This window comes from Xyrauchen texanus, chromosome 22, assembly GCF_025860055.1.
Source record: "Xyrauchen texanus isolate HMW12.3.18 chromosome 22, RBS_HiC_50CHRs, whole genome shotgun sequence".
Lineage (NCBI taxonomy): Eukaryota > Metazoa > Chordata > Actinopteri > Cypriniformes > Catostomidae > Xyrauchen > Xyrauchen texanus.
Genome location: NC_068297.1, coordinates 20303826 through 20328306, shown reverse-complemented (window position 1 = coordinate 20328306; position 24481 = coordinate 20303826). Strand labels below are relative to the sequence as shown.

General features: G+C 38.0%; 1 protein-coding gene across 1 annotated transcript; it reads left to right on the top strand.

The window, feature by feature from the left end:
• The first annotated feature begins 1097 nt into the window (after positions 1 to 1097).
• Positions 1098 to 22612, top strand: LOC127662586 (EH domain-containing protein 4-like). Its single transcript, XM_052153841.1, has 6 exons — positions 1098 to 1519; positions 3192 to 3368; positions 6824 to 6921; positions 13900 to 14312; positions 17628 to 17792; positions 19874 to 22612. The coding sequence occupies exons 1-6, from the start codon at positions 1290 to 1292 to the stop codon at positions 20429 to 20431; spliced, it is 1641 nt and encodes a 546-aa protein (XP_052009801.1). The 5' UTR covers positions 1098 to 1289; the 3' UTR covers positions 20432 to 22612.
• The last annotated feature ends 1869 nt before the right edge of the window (positions 22613 to 24481 follow it).

Sequence of the window (24481 nt, the reverse complement as noted above, 5' to 3'; positions counted from 1 at the left end):
GGTAGCCATCAACATTGATGGTGGTTCGTGGGTCTTTTACAAGTAATCACAGACAGCGGGAATAAAGGTTTAGGCTCGCCCGGACATGTCTGTGTAGGCTATGTTGCGCTCGGACTTGTGCTCGTGATGCGCAGCGCTCACGACACCTGTATGTCACCTTTAAAATTGAGTGACAGTCAAATGCAACATGAGGAAGGCGCAATTTGAAGATTTATTTTATCTAGCCAAGTTTATATGATGATGTGTAAATGTCGCAGATTCTGTCTTTATTAAACTGATTGGGATTTTAGAAAAGTTCTGAAATAATCTGTCTTCATGAAATACTGTCAATGAGAAGATTTCAACGGTATAATAACCATCCATTTTAAAACCGAGGTATAATGTGAAAACTTGAAACAGTGACATCCCTACATGGCAGGAAAATTGCGATGTTTATTTTTTTAATTAGATAGATGGTGAGGCATTTTGACTCTCTAGTAAGTCCCTACTGTACATTAGCTGCACAATGCACGTCGTGTGTGTGTGTGTGTGTGTGTGTGTGTTCCGCACATCTGATTGGCCAGGTGTTTCGATCGCACCATTTACACAATAACAGCGGGGGGGATGGGGATCAGAATCATATGACAAGGTGAAATGTGTTTTAATAATAACAATTCATGTATTTATCTTGTAAATTTTCGGTGATAAAAGTCAGTAAGTAAATTGTTGTACTTGATCCCATTAAGGGTCAACCTTGGGCCCGGGTTCATCTGTACCATTTGACCACCCCCTTGGTCAAAAAGCCATACGTTCTTTAAAATAGCCAGCGTTGTGTATTCAAACTGTTTTCAATATAGAAATGTAGGGCTACAGCGAGACGACAAGTGAGAGAGCATTTAATTTCAGATTCTGGTTTGCGTAATGTCAGCTACTTTCTTACAAACACTAGAAACTTTGCAGTGATTTACAGCTGTCAGACAGTCAAGGCAGTGCCTGTAGATTTCAGGGCTGAACGCGTCATTGCATTCAACTCCACCCTAACAACCCTCACTCACTAGGGAACGCTCCACTGTGAAACCCGTGCGTCACTTTACTTCATTAATATTAATGAGAATGAGCGTCTCATAAAAGTATACAGATGAAGTCACAGCTGGACAGCACGCGCAAAGGGCATACGACAGGCTGGTGTCACGTCTTTATTTACAAATAGAAGAAAAACACATTGGACACAGTTTTAAATTCCTCGAATATAGAAAAGAGGAACTAAGGTTACACAACGTATAAAAGAGAGCTTCAAGAGGAACGGCAACATGTTCACTTGGGTAAATAAGGAACAGGGTGGAAGGAACAAGGAGGGCGATATGTTTCAGACCGTGACTGAAGGACTTCAGAGTCTTTATTCCAAGAAGCTGCTGCCGTTAGAGGAGACGTACTTCTTCCACGACTTCCACTCACCTGCACTGGAGGAAGCGGACTTCCAGAGCAAACCTATGGTCCTCCTGGTCGGACAGTATTCCACAGGGAAGACCACTTTCATAAGGTAATGAAGTTTGAATTGAGAGGATTTTGTGTTTCTTCAAGGAAAACACAAAATACTTTCCTACATATTCAGAAACGTCTAAGCCAGTATTTTTAATAAATTTATTAAAATAAATGTAATGCAATGTCTAGCAAGTAGAGAAAGGCTTTTCGATATTAACATGTATGTATACACTTTTATTTTTAGTCACTGAATAACAGCACATGCAAGTGGAAAATTGAGTACAGTTAGCTCTTTGTGGTTACTGCAAAAACGGCTTGTGCCAGCTCACACAGTCTGTGAAGACTGGCTGGGGAGTATGCAAACAACTCATAAATGGCAGAATTGTCCTTCTCACTGACTTTTCACTGTTAATCAGTACCTCCCTTATTGATGTCTCTGTTGAATCTCATCAGGGCATAACCAGTACTGGGAGTCTCAGAAAGAATGAGAAAATCCAATAGCTCAGGATGTGGTGTCCTGGGTAGCTCAGAGAGTATTAACACTGATTACCACCCTTGGAGTCACGAGTTCGAACCATGGTGTGCTGAGTGAATCCTAAGGAGCCAGGTCTCCTTAGCAACCAAATTGGCCTGGTTGCCAGGGAGGGTAGAGTCACATGGGGTAACCTCCTCATGGTCACAATTAGTGGTTCTCGCTCTCAATGGGGTGCGTGGTAAGTTGTGCATGGATCGCAGAGAGTAGCTTGAGTCTCCACATGCTGTGAGTCTCCACTGTGTCATGTACAGCGAGCAACGTGATAAGATTCGTAGATTGACTACCTCAGAAGCGGAGGCAACTGAGACATGTTCTCTGCCACCTAGATTGAGGCGAGTAACCGTGCCACCATGAAGACCTAGTAAGTAGTGGGAATTGGGCATGCAAAATTGGGGAGGGAAAAAAGGTTTTAAAAAAAAAAAATTAGCTCAGGATATACTGCCCCTCAAACTAGGATTAATTTATGATTAGGTAACTTTGAACTTCATAATGTGATGCATTTGGGCATTATTCGAAAGATGGATGTTTAAGGCTGTTTTTACACATTACACCTGCCTGTTAAGTCTAAATAATCCTGAACAATGAAAGACCACTGTTTCAAAGTTCTACTTGTATAAGAGTGAATACAAATTCCGTTTGCATTGCTTTCTTTCTCCAGTGAAATGTATTCCCCCAAAGTTTCTCTCCCATTTGACATATGCACTAAGGAGACATTTGTACCTTATTCAAGTATGAACACCCTGATTTATAGTTCCCTTATATTTATGTAAAAAGTTAATGACACCCCATGTGTGTTTCTTTGCTTGAAGACCTTTGACACTTTCTCATCCTCTGACAGGATGTGGAAAGGAGCTTTAGTATGCCTTTGCCTTACAGGAAGAACAAGACTGAATAGGTCTGTTTTCACATTCTAGGAATGCATCTGGTGCTTAGCTTTGATGCTCAATCAGAGTTAATTTCTGACCATCTCTTTTTGTGATTGCATTGTCTCAACGGGAAGGCTATTGATTAATGCTTGGTTTTAAACTGATAATTCACCCCAAACAATAAATTGGTCATCATTTACTTACCTTCATGTTGTCCCAAGTATTTATTTCATTAGTTTGATTCTCTTTCAACCATGCCATTTTGGTGTTTGCATGTGCTGTCACAAGATTCTGGTTTAAAGTTAATGCTTATCCTCTTTCTCTTGCAGGTATCTTCTGGAGCAGGATTTCCCAGGGATGCGAATTGGCCCCGAACCAACGACAGATGGATTCATTGCAGTGATGTATAATGAGAACGAGGGGGTCGTTCCTGGAAATGCCTTGGTTGTTGACCAAAAGAAACCTTTCCGGAAACTCAATACCTTTGGAAATGCCTTCTTAAACAGGTAATGATTCAGTGGGGACTCATTCTATTTTAAGGTCATGACTGAAGATATATTAAGAGTGAAATTATATTTCAATCAAGTGTTTAAAACAGTCGATTAATCAAAAGGCTGTTTGCTTGGTCATAGGAAATTAATCTCTGTACAATTTGAGTATGTCTAGTGGTAGAGAATGGGTGTGAATAAACTGGTAGTTTTGGTCAGTTTATAAAAATAATCATTCCTTACATTTACAGTATTTAGCCATTTTTCAGGCAATCAAAGCACTTTACATAGTATTTGGGGAATCTCCTCAACAACCACTATGGTGCAGCATCCACATGGATGATTCAACGGCAACCATGGTGTGCCAGAATGCCCACCGCACACTAGCTATTGGTGGAGAGCAGAGTACTGTGATGTAGCCAATTAATTTATATGGGATTATTGGGAAGCCATGATGATTGAAGCCAATGGGCACATTTGGACAGGACACAGGGGTTAAAACCATACTCTTTATGAGAAGTACCCTGGGATTTTTTTATGACCACAGAGAGCCAGGACCTCAGTTTAACTTCTCATTCGAAAGACAGTGCCATTTACATTATAGCGTCTCACTATACGCATTAGGTCTCACACAGACCACAGGGTGAGCACCCACTGCTGACCTCTAACAGCAGCAACTGAACTTTTCGGTCTCCCATCCAGGTACTAGCCAATCTCAACCCTGCCTAGCCTCAGTGGGTAACCACATGAGAGCTGCAGGATGATATTGCTGGTAAAGTTTATTTACCATATTTCACTTTTTATCAGATGTGCTGTGAAATTTGATTCAGGAAAATGGTCGTAAGACACTATGTCATACAGGCTGGGAGAGCTGGGATGTAAGCACAAGCTCTCTCAGTAGATACTGTAACAGGTTTCCCTCTTGCCCGGGCCATTATCAAAACAAGGATTTTCCATTAAAGGGTTAGTTCACTAAGCATTTAACATACTTCTGAGCTCTGGTGGTGGCTTAGGAAAAGAAAAACTAGTCTGGAAAGGCAGAAGTGGACAATTCAAGGTTTACAGTACAACTAAGGATTAAAATTCTCTATAAGGTTAACTTTTCATGAAAAGTCATCCAACGCAATCTGATTTTCTACAAGACAAATATGTTTCACAAAATGTTATACAAACTGTGTAAAGGACCTTGGTAGATTCTCATTTTAGGTAACTGGCTTCCACAAATTTTATTGTTTAATTTTAGCACATAGACGTTTGGACAAAGGGTTTTTTTCCCCCGTTTGCTGGATATTTATGTAGAGGGGAAATGGGTAAGTAATTCTTTGACAGTGACCACTATAAAGGTCAAAGGCACGCTTAACAGAACATCTCTCCTGCAGAGGAACTTAAAACAATGCACTTTGTTTCCTGTGGACACTGTTGTGCGTCATGTGATGGCTTGTTTAGGCACAACAGTTTATTTTTCTCATTATCTCTCTCTTTTAATCATACTAACTTTCTGAATAAATAGGCTTATACAGTTTTCTTGAAAATTAAACTGGGTTCTCTTCTATTTTCAATTAGTCTCTCTGCTTTGCAGCTCACAGTTAATGTTTGCTCACAGATGTTGCAATTTCCTCTTAGTTTTTGTATATATATATATATATATATATATATATATATATATCTTCAAACTCACTTAATACCATGTTCCAATACCAGTGGTTGCTCAGGAAAAGTGTAAACTATCCAATCTTAATATGGCAAGTTGTACATACCACATTAATGCATGCAATATTACATTATTATTTTTTACTTTACAACAAGAATCTAATCATTACCAATTGTTTATTTTCCAAAATGATGTTTTTTGGGAGAGTTACACATCTAACATTACAATAAAACACAATGGTTAATATTTAAGATTAACTAGGTGCATTACCACTTTCATTGTCATTTTGAATTTATGTTGTCATAAGTTAAAAACATAATAATTTATACATAATTGCCATATACACTCACCATCCACTTTATTAGGTACACCTACACATTTATGCGATTATCTAATCAGCCAATCGTGTGGCAGCAGTGAAGTGCATAAAATCATGCAGAGATGGGTCAAGAGCTCCAGTTAATGTTCACCTTAACCATCAGAATAGGGAAAAATGTGATCTCAGTTATTTTGACTGTGGTATGATTGTTTGTGCTAGATGGGCTGGTTAGAATATTTCTGTAACTGCTAATCTCTGGGATTTTCAACAGTCTCTAGAGTGTAAAGAAAATGGTGCGAAAAACAAAAAACAACCAATGAGTGGCAGTTCTGTGGACGAAAATGCCTTGATGAGAGAGGTCAATGGAGAATGACCAGACTGGTTTGAGCTGATATAAAGGCTACAGATAACCCCTCTGTACAGTTGTAGTGAGCAGATTAGCATCTCAGAATGCACAACATGGGCTACAACAGCAGAAGACCACGTTGGGTTCCACTTCTGTCAGCAAGAACAGAAAACTGAGAGGCTGCAGTGGGCCTACCATTTGTGTATGAGAAATCCAGATTTGGCAGACCAGGCGATGTTTTGCCAATCGTCTCCTGTCCAGTTTTAGTGAGCCTGTGCCCACTACAGCCTCAGTTTCCTGTTCTTAGCTGTCAGTACTGGTGCCCGGAGGGGTCTCCTGCTGCTGTAACCCATCTTCCTCAATGTCTGACATGTTGTATGTTCAGAAATGCTTTTCTGCATAGCACTGTTGTAAAGTGTGTTTATTTGGGTTACTGTCACCTTCCTGTAAACTTGGATTAGTCTGGCCATTTTCCTCTGACCTCTGTCATTAACAAGCCATTTTTGTCCACAGAACTGCTGCTCACTGGAAGTTTTTTGTTTTTCGCACCATTCTCTATACACTCGAGAGACTTTTGTGCTTGAAAATCCCAGAAGATCAGCAGTTACAGAAATACTCAAACTAGCCTGACTGACACCAACAATCATGCTATGGTCTAAATCACTGAGATCACATTTTTCCCCATTATTATGATTGATGTAAACATTAACTGATGCTCCTGACATGTATTTTTATGATTTTTATACATTACACTGCTACCACACTATTAACTGATTAGATAATCACATGAATATGTAGATGTTCAGGTGTAGAATTATGGATAAGGGGCTAAAGTAATCACCTATATTGGGATGGATGTAACATCCACCCTGAGTTGATAAAATGACATTGGAGTGCACACCATGCATCATATTGTTCACAATTGTAAATTTTTTTATTGTCTGAATTGGGACTTTCATTTTATACATTTTATTTACTGCATTACTAGATTTGCCCATTTAAACACGTCATGTTTCAAGATAAAAAAAATAAATAAAACAAAAGAGTAAACTAAATTTGCTTTCTCACGACTCAGATAATTTGAGTCAACAAGAAAATGTAGTGGCACTACCAGGGTATACCATAAGTTGATGAACTCCTTCCATCTGTTTCACCAGGTTCATCTGCTCGCAAATGCCTAACCAAGTCCTGCATAGCATTAGCATCATTGACACCCCGGGGATCTTGTCTGGCGAGAAGCAACGCATAAGCAGAGGTCAGTGTCTACAGTGAGCTTTTACTCTATAGAATTATATTTTATCTGTAGTAATTGTATGTGCCGTTGTAGTGTCTCTGTGTGCTCAGGAGCTAATCCATACTGAATTGTATGGTAAACAAAGACTAGTAGGTACACACTGACTCATATCCAGACACATGCTACAGAAGTCAGACAATGGGACATTAAATGACAAAGTGGACAACTTCGAATATTATTCTACTCTGAAAGTCTTCTCAAGTGCCACTCCAAAGATATTTATTAGAGCTACTTATATATTTAAAACTCGATTGATATACAGATTGTTGAAGGCGTTGTTCAACCAAAAATAAACATTCTGTCATTATTTGCTCACTCTCATGTCATTCCAAACACTTTTGTATAAAATATATCTCACACAATGTTTACACAGGACGCGAACGTTGCGTCATAAGCAATAGAACCAGGGCTCCAGACTAAAAAAAATTACTTTGGAGACATTGGCTCCATAACTGAAACATTAAGGAGCCAAATGGCTGGTTTTAGTCGCCAAATTTCTTGATTTAGATTGTTGTTCAGAAACAAGATAGAAAGCAGAAGGAAGACAGCTGATAACCCATTAATCAGTGGTGTAATAAACATACATAGTTGAGAAGGTACGTAAGTTTGCATTCCCCTTTTGTCTCATCAGTGTTCAGACCCCTTACATAATATTGTTTTAACATTATACAAATATAAGAGATAAAACTTTTTTTTATTTAGTACTGCCCTTTAGAATCTACATAAGCAGATATTTACATAACACAGTATGCATATATTAGTGTGTTGCCTTCTTGAGCAACAATGAATGTTTGCACCTTGTTTAATAGTTGTGTACAAGTCCCTTAATTGTCCTGTGTCAAAATAAAGCATCAAAAGCTGGATCTCATAGATAGATAGATAGATAGATAGATAGATAGATAGATAAATAGACTGGGTGTCAAAAGTTTGGAATAATGTGCAGATTTTGCTCTTATGGAAAGAAACTGTTACTTTTTTTCACCAAAGTGGCATTCAACTGATCACAATATATAGTCAGGACATTAATAATATGAAATTAATTACAATTTGAAAAACATTTTCAGAACTTCTTAAACCACAAGCAGCAATGACAGCATTGCAGATCCTTGGCATTCTAGCTGTCAGTTTGTCCTAATACTCAGTTGACATTTCACCCCACACTTCCAATAGCACTTGCTATAGATGTGGCTGTCTTGTCGGACACTTCTCACGCACCTTACAGTCTAGCTGATCCCACAATAGCTCAATGGGGTTAAGATCCATAACACTCTTTTCCTATGTCTTTGAAGACTGTAATGTACACCTTTGTATAAGATCTTCAGTTTTTTGGCAATTTCAAGCATTTTATAGCTAATTTAGAGAAAGCGGTTTCTTTTTTGCTATTTTTGACCTAATATTGCCCTTAAGACATGCCAGTCTATTACATACTGTGGCGACTCATAAACAAACACAAAGACAATGTTAAGCTTCATTTAACAAACCAAATAGCTTTCAAATGTGTTTGATATAATGGCAAGTGATTTTCTAGAACCAAATTAGCAATGTAGCATGATTACTCAAGGATAAGATGCTGGATTGATGGCTGGTGGAAATGGGGCCTGTCTAGATTTGATAAAAAAATTCTTTTTTCAAATAGTCATGGTGCTGTTTTTTTACATCAATAATGTACTGACTATACTTTGTGATCAGCTGAATGCCACTTTTTTTTTTAAATTAAAGTACCATTTCTTCTGAAACATCCAAATCTGTACATTATTCCAAATGTTTGGCCGCCAGTGTGTGTGTGTGTGTGTGTGTGTGTGTGTATGTATAATATATATAGTGGTGTGGGACTTTTAATTAAAGAAGCCAGAAATACACATGGGAGTCCTATTTTGAAATGTCTTTACTCACAATTGTGAACACACTGATGGATGACTCTGACCCCCATCATCAGCAAATGCTTTGAGAGACTAATCAGAGATTACATCTGCTCTGTGCTGCCCACCTCACTGGATTCACTGCAGTTTGTCTACTGCAACAATCGCTTCACTGATGATGCAATTGCATCTACACTACTCATTGCTTTCTCTCACCTGGAAAAAAGAAACACATATGTGAGAATGCTGTTTGTAGACTACAGCTCAGCATTCAACACCATAGTGCCCTCCAAGCTTGATGAGAAACTCTGGGCTCTGGGCTTAAACAGCTTGCTGTGCTGCTGGATCCTGGACTTCCTGTCAAGCAGACATCAGGTGGTTAGAATGGACAGCAACATCCCCTTAACACTGGAGCCCCTCAGGGCTGTGTTCTCAGCCCACTCCTGTATTCCCTATACACACATGACTGTGTGGCAACACATAGCTCCAATCATTAAGTTTGCTGATGATATGACAGTGGTATGTCTGGTCTGAAAATTATGAAACAGCCTACAGAGAGGAGGTGCACACTCTGGCAGGCTGTTGTCAGGAGCACAACCTCTCCCTCAACATCAGCAAGATGAAGGAACTTGAGGTGGACTTCAAAAGTCCACCTCAACAAGAGACAGGTCATTAAGGTCAAAAAGACAGAGAACACAGCCCCATCACAATCAATGGGGCACAGGTGGAGAGAGTCAGCATCTTCTAGTTTTTCGGTGTACATATCACTGAGGAATTCACATGGTCCATCCACACTGAGGCCATTGTGAAAAAGGCTCACAGCGCCTCTTCCTGAGATGGCTGAGGAAGTTTGGAATGAATCACCAAATCCTCATACGGTTCTACACCAGCATTGTAGAGAGCATCCTGACTGGCTGCATCACCTCCTGGTATGGCAACAGTACTACCCTCAACCGCAAAGTCCCACAAAGGGTGGTGCAAACTGCCAGACACATCATTGGAGGTGAGCTTCTCTCCCTCCAGGACATCTATACCAGGCGGTGTGTGAAAAAAGCTTGGAGGATCATCAGACACTCCAGCCACCCGAGCCATGCTACTATCAGGCAGGCGGTATCGCAGCATCAGGACCCGCACCAGCCGAGTCCATGACAGCTTCTTCTGCCAAGCAAACATACTTTTGAACTCTTGATCTCTCACAATCAAGATACATCAGCACTGCTGTTTATTAATCTTACACTGGACTGTCATAATTCTATTCTCTCTTAACAACACACTGGCAACTGACTATCAACCGACAGCCTGAATGTCAACACAGCACAATACAACCTACTGTATTTTTATATATACTATTTATATTGTTTACTTTGTATTCTATATTGTGTGTATTGTATACTGTACATTGTATATTATTATTTGTATTTTGTGTTGTGTGTAATTATGTGTACATTAGATATGAAAATTTTGTTGTGTAAATCTAATGTTTATTGTAAATTGGTATACTGTATGTCACTGTCATGACTGCTATGTTGCTCGGAACTGCCCCCAAGACTTTCACCCACTGTTGCACTTGTGTATATGGTTGAGTGACAATAAAAGGATTTGATTTGATTTTGATGATTCGCTGAGAAAGTGGCTGATTCAAACTGCTAACCTGAGCTCACACCCTCAGTTCTTTTTGGGTGATTCATGAAAAAGTAATATGGTCACAACTCTCTCGCTCTGGGTTTATTGTTTCGTGCAGTGCAGCGAGCTCATAACAACAGAATTGGTGAAAAGTGACTTGAGACACATTGGCGGTGTGCACTCTAAAGATGTATTCAGTAACTTACAAGATGATATCTGATTTATTTTGTTGTCGCATTTGCTACCATTTTAGTCACAGTCTGTAGCCCTGAATAGAACTCAATTATAATCAATGATGCTGTCTACACTGGAAGCACCCACTGGGATGTGTTGCATCATACCAACAGTAAACGGGTGTCCCGTTCAATTTTGTGCTGCATGCGCTGGCGCTACTACTACCAACAACAGAATAAATGCTTTATAATATTCGTGTTGAAGCGTCCAGTGTAGACAGCCTCAAGTTGTTGCATCGCGTCAACGGAACAGAATATATGAGACTAACAATCTCACTTTCATTTTCTAGGAAAGCACCAGCATCAGCATTCTTCAAAATTGTTCCTTTTGTGTTCAACGGTTAAAAGTCTTAAGGTGCTTTGCAAGTATAATAGTGCGAGCAGTATGTTAACTGAAAATGCAACAAAAAGAAGTGGACAGTGAGCACTTGGATTATGAACTTCTTCAACCGTCAAAACCGTGTGGAACGTTGGACATGCCGTATGCAGTGCTCGTGGCTTGCCGTATGTAGCAGAAGGGGCGGAGTCACTTGACAAATCAAGTGTAAATAATGGAAAATGTAGCGAAACTTCAGTGAAGACAGCACATTACAAATGTAAATATGTGCAAATATGTACATTGTCTGAGATACAAGTTTTGAACTGAGGTTGGATAATGTGCTAAGCTTGCAGCAATGCATCACATGTGTGGAAACATCACTTCTGTCAACTGTTAAACGGTGAATACTTTTAGTGTAGTAAAAAAAGTTTTAAGTGTTCCATTTGGGATGATACTACACTTTTAGTTCATACGCTACATGGCTGAGTGCAGAGTGTATTTTGGAATACGCAGTCTTGAAAAATGTTAGTTTTGAGTGAACTAATCCTTTATTATGTGAATTGGATGGCTTAGTGGATGGTAAGAAATGTCACATGACCAGCGCATCATGAATTCTTCTGTCCAGCTCCGCAGTATTCTTCATCCTGGAGTCTCTATGGCTAGTTCCCATTTAAAAAACAATTTGATATGATGCATTACTGCAGACAGGCCAGTTCTCTCTCAGGACTCAGGGAGTGTTCCAGTGTAAATGCTGCAGCCATTAGTTTTCATTTCAGTCACCAGATGCAGGCATGTTTCTTTGTAAACTTCTTCTATCATTTCCGTTCCTGTCTCCTAGTACATGGCAACAACTGACACACTGGAAACCCTGATGACACTGTCATGCTATGTCAGCATTTCTCACTTGTCTTTGCCTCATTTAGCATGCATGGGTGTAGTTGGCCAAATACACATCAGGGTTTGAATCAGCTCTCTCATACATCCTATATGTAGCAGGCTACTGAGTGATCAAGAGAAATATTTAATACCAGAATACTTTTATTTAGGGATGAGACACATGGGCGTTCCACACATCTGTTTCTGCTTTAGCACTGCACAGCTGAGGTTTTATTCCTCTAACGCAGCTCTGACTCATCTAATGATACATATTATGCTAGTGCATAAGCTTGTGCATTGATTTTTAAAATGACTAAGAATTTCTAACTGAAATTTTCAGAATTTGAAATGAACAGAATTTATACTTGGACATTTCTGTTAAATTTACTGGATATAAATTCTGAAACATGTTGCAATCTGCAGATTTCATAAATAAGGGCAACATATTTGTATAGTTAGGATTGAGACTTAAAATTAAGGTTAATTTAGAGTGAGGATAAGTATTTCCTTCTAATATAATAAGTTGCCTTACATGGAACAGCATCGATGGTTCCCACACTTTAAGCACTGAGCTCCTCCTCTGTTAAATCTTGGCAGAGCTTTTTGTAAAATTGTTATAGCAATGTGTAATCCATGGCATTGTTTTTGAAGTAACGTAATTTCCTCATGGCTGTTGGGTGTTTGGAAAAGCATCTCATAGCATTAAAATCTGAATTCATCAGTGCATGTGCTGAAACTCAGCCAATACTCCAGTAATAAGGTTTATAATGAGGAATACGTCTGGACCAGTGAATGAGGACTGATGTGCAGTCCCTTTCTTTATGAGGTTCTCATGACCATGCTAGGTCAGGGACCTACGCACTAATACACAGCTTGAAAACTGATCTGTTATTTCCATCTCTCTTTTATACCTGTTTCTTCCACTGAAATGTGTAACTGGAGAATGTGTAACTGGTCATTATTAATGCATGAGGGAAGAATGTGACAATTGTACAGCTGAACAACATATTTTCCAGTCATGAAATAATTTCTCGCCATATACCTGTTTTTAGTGTTGTGGTAATTACTGTGGGATCAAAGGGTGCAACACGTGCACATGCTAAACCGAGCATTCAAATACATTTTTTATTAGGTTATTAGGCACAATGTGAAGCAGAGTTATCTATATAAAAAATGTGGTCACTGGTGTGTATTTAGAATGGCTTTAAACATGGCTTAACCAAACAAAATTTAGAGTCTGAACTATTTGGTTTATAATCAACATTTTGTGCTGTTTTCACAATTATTTTCCATGTGTCATTTTAATTTATATTGAAATTGTCACTATAAACTATTGTTTTATTTGTATATGTGTGTGATTGATTGTGTCAAGATCAATCTTACTGTGAATTCAGCAACAGTATGTCGAAAATTCTGCAAAAAAAATTGGTTTGTGATTCACTGCCCCTAGTGGATGAATCTGGAAGCTTTGTTGGACACATGTGTATGTGTGAGCTTAAGTAAAATGTAAAAGTAAAATTAAGGAAATGCCCACAGTGTTGCACCAAAAGCTTTTGTGTTTTTAGTTGTAAATGATGTAATACAGTCAATTTGAATGCATATTCTATTAACACCCTAATCCAAACCCAAAACCTAACCATCAGTGGCATAAAAATAAAGAAATGCAACCTCTGAATCATGCTCATGATTGTTTATGTGATCATGATTACTTTCTGGTTGTCATGGGACCTGAACCTGTCTCTTTATTTGCTATCAGGACATGCTATCAGTATCACTAGAGGGAAAGGTGATCACATGTGAAATGTTGCAAAAATATCTGATCAGATATGGTGCTGCTTATCAATAATTCAGCCAAATAGGGTTGATTTCAGGGTACATGAACTTCCGGAAACAACATGTTAATTTCTAGTGTGATGTCCATGGTTTTCACAACCCAAAGTCAAAACTAATTTCCCTTAATGGGACATTTTAAATACTCTCTAATTCAATTCTAATTATTTGACAGTGTAATCTCAAATTTTCCACACAGGCTATGATTTCACTGAAGTTCTGCGCTGGTTTGGAGAGCGAGTGGACCGTATAATCCTCCTCTTTGATGCTCACAAGCTGGACATATCTGATGAGTTTTCTGAAGCGATCAAAGCTTTCCGTGGACAGGATGATAAAATCCGTGTGGTGCTGAACAAGGCTGACCAAGTGGACACTCAGCAGCTGATGCGGGTTTATGGTGCACTGATGTGGTCACTGGGGAAGGTGATCAATACACCAGAGGTGGTGAGGGTCTATCTCGGCTCCTTTTGGGCCAAGCCTCTCCAAAACGCAGAGAACCGCCGCCTGTTTGAAGCTGAAACACAGGATCTCTTTAGAGACATCCAAAGTCTTCCTCGAAATGCTGCCCTGCGTAAACTTAATGACCTCATCAAAAGAGCTCGTCTTGCTAAGGTAGGCATTCTAGAAACAATGTATTTAGATGTCATGTTGCCCTAGATTAGTGGTCTACAATCCTGATCTTCATGCTTGGAAATGCATTTATATGTGTTTTTTTATTATTGGCATATTAAATGTACTTTATTTATATAGTATAGTAATATATACTGTGTTTTTTGTAGTCCTTAATTAAAGGGACAGTTCACCCAAAAATTCTCTCATCATTCACTCACAGATTTGTATGACTTTCTGTCTTTTGCGGAACACAAAGTAAGAATTTCTCAGCTCTGTAGGTCCATACAATACAAGTGAATGGTGGCCAGGCCTTTCAAGCTCCAAAAAGAAGATAAAGTCAGCATTAGGGTAGTCCATAAGCCTCCAGTGTTTAAATCAATTACTTCTGAAGCTATCCAGTTGGTTTTGGGTGAGAACAGACTAAAATATAACTCCTTTTCACTACATCTTGCCATTGCAGTCTCTAGTAACGATCATGATTTTAAGCTTGATTAGATTCCTAGTGCTTGACATATGCACAGAGTGCTAGAAGGTGCTATATGAAGTGTAATCGAGCTTGAAATCATGATCGCCAAGGACTGTTATCACCCTAAACCAACTGGATTGCTTCAGAAGAAATTGATTTAACCACTGGAGTATGATGGATTATGTTTATGCTGACTTGATATGCTTATTGGAGCTTCAAATGCCTGGCCACCATTCACTTGCATTGTATGGACCTACAGAGCTGAGATATTCTTCTAAAGATCTTCGTTTGTGCACTGCAGGAGAAAGAAATTCATACACACATTAGAAAGCATGATGAGGGTGAATAAATGGTGAGTCAATTTTCAATTTTGTGTGAACTAACCCTAACAGTAAAAGCTGAATTTACAGATTCATGTAGATTTTTATTATATATATTATATATTTTTTTATATCCCCTTTTCTCCCAATTTGGAATGCCCAATTCCCATTACTTATTAGATCCTTGTGGTGGCATGGTTACTCACCTCAATCTGCATGGCAGAGGACAAGTCTCAGTTGCCGCCGCTTCTGAGATATTCAATCTGCGCATCTTATCACTTGGCTCGCTGTGCATGACACCGTGGAGATTCTCAGCACGGGAAGCTCATGTTCTGCGATCCACACACAAATTATCATGCGTCCCATTGTGAGCGAGAACCACTAATCGCGACCACAAGGAGGTTACCCCATGTGACTGTACCCTCCCTAGCAACCAGTCCAATTTGGTTGCTTAGGAGACCTGGACTCCAGGGGTGGTAGTCAGCGACAATACTCACTGAGCTACCCAGGCCCTCCTGGATTCATGTTGATTCAACTTTCCATCATGGCTGCTCATTGTCTGTTTTGTCTTGTGTTTGACCTTAGTTCAACCACTATTGTTTTTAGCAGACTATACAAACTGAAACATTGGGCTACATGAGCCCCAGTAAAAACTGCCTGGTTGCGTCTTGCACTTAAATCGAGTTGCTCTAAACAATCCACTCATGGAACCATGACAGAAGTTCGTCTTATCTCTTCCGCAATATTTTCCAAACACGTTCAGCAAACAGGAATCCTGTATCTTGCAGACAGGCAATTAAACTCCATATCCATCTCCTGGAAAGGCCCAGCTAAGTCCCTTTCCATGGTACAAAGGAATGTGGGCAATGTGCTCTAGGAGAGCACGGCCCTTATTTTTCCTAACCTTTCCACCCCACTCAGTCTTGCCACTCGTCATGTTTACGCCATTCCTGTCCCTCCTCTGCCCGGTCAGAGGAATAAACATGGCTTATAGGGGAAAAGGCCAGCCTTATTTTGGATCTCTTGCAGTGTACTTCCTCTAATTGAGGAAAATGTTTGTGTAAATATAGACGCTCTTCGATGTTCCTTTGGCAAGGGTGTTTCCACTGTGTAAACACATGGTGTTTGATTAAGTAATTAGCCAAGATGAGCAGTAGGTGGATGTTTTGCAGATGTGAGAGAAATTGCCTGAATTAAACAGCAAGACTTCCCCCACCATTGATCCCTGATATCAATCCAATATTTTGATAATGGTACAATTTTATTTCATTTTATTAGGATGGATTATCTAGATGTGTTCCACAAATGTTTGAGCTTCTAGTGACACCAAACAGAATCGCATAAAATAAGATTGTTTTCAAACAGGTTTCCAAAACACTTCCAAAACACTGTCTGCCATTGGTCTAAAATAGACAGATAGTCCCACCCAAAGTCACGCCATTGGTTGAGATAATGTTGCTATGTCAGGCTGGTTGGGATGCTCAAACAAATATACTGTAAATGGGTCAATGATGTGACGCTATTTTGTTTTTGTTCAGAACCAATACACACAAAACAATTACTTGAACATGTTTACTTTTTCTGAGTTCAAACTAAGTCATTTTGATATATTTTCTGGGACTTTAACTATCATTATACGGTAAAACTATTTTATTAAAAGCTGAAAAAATTGCATTGGTAGTTTGGAATAATCTTTTATTAGTATTTCTTTAAAAAAAAAGTACCAGTTAAATAATTTTGTTGTACTGTTTGTCCACCAAATCAAAGTCAGGTGATTTATCCAACATAGGATACCATTTTGATCTCATCTTAAAAAAAATGATCATGAAATGTTTTATGAAAAAATACATTTTGTGCAGGTGAAATTGAGTAACCATAAGAAAACATCTTGATATTTTTGACACAAAATTATATTATGTACAATTGTATTAAAGGTGCTAGGAAAGTATTTGAATTCCTCTTACTTGATGGTTACCCCACTTATCGTTTTTGAAGTCATTAAATCTAATTTATTTTTAGATATTGCAATAAATGTATTTTAATAAAATAAAGATTACATTTCTACAAACTTTTTTTAACTAGACATAATAGATTTCTCAGTTTTATCTCCTTGGACAACCTCATTTGTCTTATATACTGTATACTGTGTATATATACAGTATACATGTAAATACTGTATATATACACATATACTATATATATCTGGACATATTCACTTAGGGGGTGTACTCTCTTTTGTTGCCAGCGGTTTAGACATTAATGGCTGTGTGTTGAGTTATTTTGAGGGGACAGCAAATTTACACTGTTATACAAGCTGTACACTCACTACTTTACATTGTAGCAAAGTGTAATTTCTTCAGTGTTGTCATATGAAAAGATATAATCAAATATTTACAAAAATGTGAGGGGTGTACTCACTTTTGTGAGATACTGTGTATATATATATATATATCTATCTCCAACCTTGTTCCATACATATTGCTTCTTCATACTCCAAATTAATATCTTAATCTACTTTGTGTTTTGTAGGTGCATGCTTTCATCATCAGCTACTTGAAGAAGGAGATGCCATCCCTGTTTGGGAAAGAGAAGAAGAAGGAGGAGTTGATTGCCCACCTGCCTGAGATCTATTTGATGCTGCAGAGAGAGCACCACATCTCACCTGGAGATTTCCCTAATGTCATCAAAATGCAGGTAAGACCTGGACTGGCTTTTGAACATGGCCAAATAGGCTGTATACTGTATGTTTGCAAAACTAACCAGGATGTATCTTTTATTTTATTTTATTTTATTTTTCATAAACATTTTGGTTTATGTATTTTTATAGGCAGATTATTTATAAGAAGATTATTTTGATTATTTATGTTGAATTGTAAGAGCAATCTTACGTAATTTTTATTCCTTCTTTTTAAGAATGAAGATATAAACAAATATAATGACGTGATCTTGTTTTCCCAGAGGGCAATTATTCATCCTAACCCTGTTATTGTCTGCAAAGCAGGGTCTGGACTTTTTCTTTCTGTAGGCCTCGCGTAAGGATGTTTACTCAGCATGACACACACAGTACAGGTTTCTGCAAAATCAGTGACTGCAGTGCTAATTAAGAATGGACATATATGTAGATCTTATACATAAATACTAGTCATAGGCTGCGATCACTGCAGCATATAAAAAAATGTTGTTCTGTATACAGTAGGTGGTTCACATGCCTTTTTAAATGTAGCCCACATCAGATACTGGTCTGAACAGCCGACAATCCTAAACTGCCCTGCATATGAATAATACTTCCTAATCATGTGCATAACAAACCCTGGCATGTTCATCGTTATAAAATTAATCATCTTCTTTTGGCTGCTCCCGTTAGGGGTCAACACAGCAGACCATCCGTGATACGCATATTTGACTTGGCACAAGTTTTTCGCCAGATGCCTTTCCTCATTATAGTATGAATAATTAATTAAATTATTATTACAATTGTAATTATTCGTGATTTTTATTTTTAGCTGAACATTTGAAGCCTATCTTATAATATATTGTATCAGCAAGTGACAGAGGAAGACCAAATTGATGTATATATAAATAAAGTAATTTGTAGTCATATGGTGGAATTTAATTCTCAGTAATATAGATATTATTGCAAAGCAACCATAAAATCAAAGGATAGGATTACAAATATTTTAGGAAAGAAGAGTTGCTATCTAATTACTTCAAATTTGCATTGACTCGCATTCTCATTTTGAGATTTACAGTGTAAGAAAAATAGAAACTAAAAGTGACATTGGATAAGAATACTGTTACACAAATCTACTTCTTTTTAAGGCATATTTTACTATGTCTAATCCAAGGGAATCGCTGAAGCCAGCTGATGAAGACTATAACTGTATTTTATTTTCTTAAAACAGAACTGAATTTGTTATCTAGAAAATAAAGCATATTGCAAAATATTAACTGTACATCTATAAGTTAATACAAATAACTTTTAAACTATAACAGGCATATATAAGCAGTAAATCAAATGTACAAATGCTAAAAGTTGAGTTATATTCATGTAAAAACAACATTAAATCCAACCTGGCTGTTCACAATAAAGGCACGTTGGAAAAATGCAGATAAGTATCCAATTTATGCCCACGTATGAAAGTGGCCCAGATTGGATTTGAAAATATTTGATTCAGTGCAGTTGTGGCTGCTCACACTGTCAAACAATTAACAGATCTGTGCTACATATGAGTGAAAAAATTCAGATTTGGGCCACATTTAGCTGCAGTGTGTGAACATAGCCATAGTCATATACAAATCACAATAGATGTCTCATGCATAAGAAGTGTATGAGTTATACACTTAAGTTTATGAGATAACACAAATATAAATCAGTTGTCCATGTACAGTACTTACACTGGCCTTTCAGACTGGACTGCTTAACTGCAACACTTGATAAAGATAAAGGCTATGCTTTAAATAGACTCTAGACCCAACAGCCAGCATTGATTAGCACCAGCTAGATATCATATCACCGAAATAACCACATCAGGGCTTTAATGCATCCTTTTTCGTTACTACATTTTATTTTCAAAGTGTTGGTTATAAAAAATAAACAAATACTAAACTAAATTAATTAAAAGTAATAAATAATGAACAAATATGTTGTGGTTGATAGGTGTATGTTACCCAATGTGCTTTAGCTGTTAATGCAATTTTAATACAGAGTTTTAAATCTAGTATTACAAACTTAGTTTGTAAGGTGTCTCACTCTGTCACTGTATGTATAAATGCAGGAGCAACTCCAACATTACGACTTCAGCAAGTTCCCTTCGTTGAAGGTGAAGTTGATTGAATCTGTGGACAAGATGTTGTCAACCAAGATCTCAAGTCTGATGAACATGATCCGAGAGGAAGAAAGCAAACTACCATCTCAGCTGGTAATGGGTGGTGCCTTTGAGGACTCTTCTGATGGACCTTTCGGCCATGGTTATGGTGAGGGTATCAGTGCAGGGGCTGACACTGAAGACTGGATCGTAAGTCGTGACAAACATCGCTATGACGAGATCTTCTACACCTTGATGCCTATCAATGGGAAGGTGACTGGCATCAATGCCAAGAAGGAGATGATGAGTTCCCGCTTGCCCAACACTGTACTAGGAAAGATCTGGAAGCTTGCAGACTGTGATAAGGATGGGATGCTGGATGATGAAGAATTTGCTCTGGCTCAGCACCTTATTAAGGTCAAGCTGGAAGGATTTGAGATCCCAACTGAGCTACCAGTTCACCTAGTGCCTCCATCACACAGGAAGAACCCCACTGCAGACATATTATACAGTCACCAGGAGGATTAATCAGTTTAACAGCCAGTGCCCATTTATAGAGGTTCCTTCATACTGTATATGTATAGTTATCATCCAGCTGCTAGCACAGTGTGGCCTTAAATTAGAATATTGTAAAAAACTATGTTGAAAAGGGCCATTTTTATTGGTTAAGCCATCTTTCACATTGTATGTTGCTTTTGAACTTAAATGTAGCTCTCACACAAGGAAATATGCCTACATCCACACTAATATGTTTGGTTTGAAAACTTGTTGTTTTTGCTTAATTTACGCCTTTAATCCTCACTGAAAAAGTGTTTCCTCCCCTGTAAATTGAGACTTTAGAAAAAGCTCTCCAGCACTGCATACTTTGGTAAATGATGACATTTGAAAACTGAAAATTAAAGTTAAAATTAAACAAAAACTTATTAGTTTGGCTTAACTTCGTGTTAGAGAAGAGCACAGATTTATGACTGACAATATCTACAAATTCATATATCAGCCCATAAAATGAAAGAGTTACTTCTAAATTGTATCTCCTTGTTTTGTTTAATTTGACTAAGTATTTGTAGATTGTTGCAGTTGTAGATCATTGTTTGGGGTGCTTTAAATTTTTTATATTACACTTCAATAGAAATAACCTTTTTCAGTTGTGTTGTAATATGCAACCAATAAAAATTGCTCTTTAAATTGCAACTTAACACGTAATCTACTTGTACATGTAGCACTATCACTGAGGGCACGGACAAAATTAAAATTCAATTCACTCAGTCTGACACAGCATGAATGTGAAAGACTATTTATCTATATATTTTTAATAAGTTTGCAGCACAACAGTTTATTTTTATCTAAATCTTGATTCAAACTTCTTGATGGCACAATTGTTTAAACTGGAAAATAATTGCATCAAAATCCCGAATTAGACATCTTTAATGTACATTTTGTAATGTAGGGAAATAGAAAGTGTATTCAGTTTTTTCATGATGCAAAATTCATTTTTTACATTTTAGATATAATGTTTCTAGTCTTCTCACACTGGGTGTTACATATTTTATGCTCTGCATAAAACTTCATGACGTTGACTAAAATTATATGTTCATTTACCATCATTATATGATAACACTATGTTTTGTCATTTTTACTGTCAGTGCAAAATTTCTGTCTGACACTGTCCATTAATAGGTTGTAAAGGATTATAATGGTTTATGTAAAAAAAATGTATGGACAAAAACATTTACAAAAAATAATAATACATTTTTTTTTTTAAAAATCAGTATTGAGTAGAGGCATAAGTCCTTTATTAGTCCCAAACTACCAAGTGTTTTCTCTGTCTTTTAAATCAATTACCCTTTTAAAATAAGAATTATATATTTAGATAAAATATATATATTGACAGTAAGTGATTTTTCTTGATTTCATAAAATGAAAGGAGGCTTGTTACAAAATACTTTATATGACTGGGGTGCAAAAGAAGTTCTTAATGAACTGATGCAACGAGTTCAGTTTCATTAAGCCACAACATTAAAACCACCTGCCTAATATTATGTAGGTCCCCCTTGTTCCACCTAAACAGTGCCAACCCGCATCTCTGAATAGCATTATGAGATTATATTCTTCTCACCACAATTGTACAGTGTGGTTATCTGAGTTACCATAGACTTTGTCAGTTCGAACAAGACTTCCGCTCACTGGAGTTTTTTTGTTTTTGTGACATGATTGTTGGTGCCATAGGCTGGTTTGAGTATTTCTGTAACTGCGGATCTGCTGGAACTACACAATATTAGGCAGGTGGTTTCCTAGTGATCGGTGTATACTTTAATAGTGATGAATGTAATTGTGTATGCTAGTGTCATTGTAACCATATGTAAATTGTAACTACTGTAGATTCTAGATATATAGTTAGCTCAAAGATGGAATACAAAGAGCTTGGTTGTGACTTTGTGACAAGATCATTATTGATCAGCTGAATGATCAGTGTGTTTTTGTACTTTAGCAAGAAACTGGTAAAATTAAGATTACTGTAAAAAGTGATTACACCCATACTGTTCTTGGGTCATTACATTCATATAATTGATGTTAAACTTTGCTTTGCTTTAAGGTGTTTTCCACATTTGCTTTAACAAGCCTTTAACGTATGTGGAAGTTTAAGCCACCTGTTTATGTATAATTAATTGTAAAAAGATTATGTTTTTCTACACCCTTTTATACGGAATAAGGGAATGTAATAAAAACTATTTCAAATTAACAGTTTTTGCCTCAACCATTTTTGTGAAATGAACAACAAGCAAATGGGCATGACTTTAATCTGGACTGAATCTTCTTGAATGTCTGAATTATTTCAGCAGTTTTGACCCTGAATCTATTTAAATTCCATCCTGATGGCACGGCTGTACCTGGATTGGGCTGTTGAGAGGCGTGCGATGTTAAATTGCATGAAATCATGAATATAGCTGCAACCTTTAACCTCCCTTTCATTCTGTTACCTACAAGGGAAGGGTAAGTAAATTCAAAGTTTTTTGTATGTTGTGCACTTGTAAACTCAGTAAAAAAGAAATTTCCCTTTTCAGCACACTGCATTTTAAAGATAATTCTGTAAAAATCCAAATTACTTTACAGATCTTTATTGTACAATTAATGAACATACACCTGTGGAACGGTCGTTAAGACACTAACAGCTTTGAGACGGTAGGAAATTAAACTCACATTAATAAAAACTTAGAGACCTTTCTACTGACCCATCTGAATGAACGTGCTTTAGGCATGCTGCATGGAGGCATGAGGACTGCAGATGTGGCCAGGGCAATAAATTCCAATGTGCGTACTTTGAGACGCCTAAGACAACAGGGAGACAGTAAGGACAGCTGATCATCCTCACTGTGGCAGACCATGTGTAACAACACCTGCAGAGGATAGGTACATCCGAATATCTCACCTGCGGCACAGGTACAGGATGGCAACAACAACTGCAAGTTACATCAGGAATGCACAATCCCTCCATCAGTGCTCAGACTGTTTGCAATAGGCTGAGAGAGGCTGGACTGAGGGCTTGTAGGTCTGTTGTAAGGCAGGTACTTACCAGACTTCACCGGCAACTACGTCTCCTATGGGCATAAACCCACTGTCGATGGACCTGACAGGACTGGCATGTGCTCTTCACTGACAAGTCTCGGTTTTGTCACACCAGACATGATGGTCAGACTCGCGTTTATAATCAAAAGAATGAGCGTTACACAGAGGCCTGTACTCTGGAGCGGGATCGATTTGGAGGTGGAGGGTCCATCATAGTCTGGGGCGGTGTGTCACAGCATCATTGGACTGAGCTTGTTGTCATTGCAGGCAATCTCAATGCTGTGCATTAGAGGGAAGACATCCTCCTCCCTCATTTGGTACCCTTCCTGCAGGCTCATCCTGACATGACCTTCCAGCATGACAATGCCACCAGCCATACTGCTCATTGTGTGTGTGATTTCCTGCAAGACAGGAATGTCAGTGTTCTATGGCCAGTGAAGAGCCCAGATCTCAATCCCATTGAGCATGTCTGGGACCTGTTGGATCGGAGGGTGAGGGCTAGGGCCATTCCCCCCAGAAATGTCCGGGAACTTGCAAGTGCCTTGGTGAAAGAGTGGGGTAACATCTCACAGCAAGAACTGGCAAATCTGGTGGCCACACCAGATATTGACTGTTACTTTAGATTTTGCTGAAAATAAAATCAGTTAAAAGTGAGAGGACGTTTCTTTTTTGCTGAGTTTATGTGCTGTCTCTTGATCCAACACTGACCTAATGTAAATAATCTTAACTTAACCTGACATAACTGACATAATATGATTTCTTACCTTGTTGATACATTTGTAATAGCTGCGGTATACAAATGACAACATGACTAAATCATTAAATGTGCTGCTTGTTATGGAATACAATTGTTATACAAAAAGAAAAGATTTGTAATATTACAGTATACATACTTTAACTCCAATAACACCTGCTGTAAACAAGTCATAGTTAAAATATGGGCCTACAGTATATACTACACCAAAGTTTTAAGATGCTACTAAGATGCTGGTGCACAGTGAATAAGATCTGAAA

What these genes read in the sequence shown, in the direction of transcription:
- LOC127662586 (XM_052153841.1), top strand. Translation starts at nt 1,290, where the DNA reads ATGTTCACTTGGGTAAATAAGGAACAGGGTGGAAGGAACAAGGAGGGC. An exon ending in AAAGAGCTCGTCTTGCTAAG is followed by an intron (nt 14,313 to 17,627) that starts GTAGGCATTCTA and finishes TGTGTTTTGTAG; the next exon opens with GTGCATGCTTTCATCATCAG. An exon ending in CTAATGTCATCAAAATGCAG is followed by an intron (nt 17,793 to 19,873) that starts GTAAGACCTGGA and finishes GTATAAATGCAG; the next exon opens with GAGCAACTCCAACATTACGA.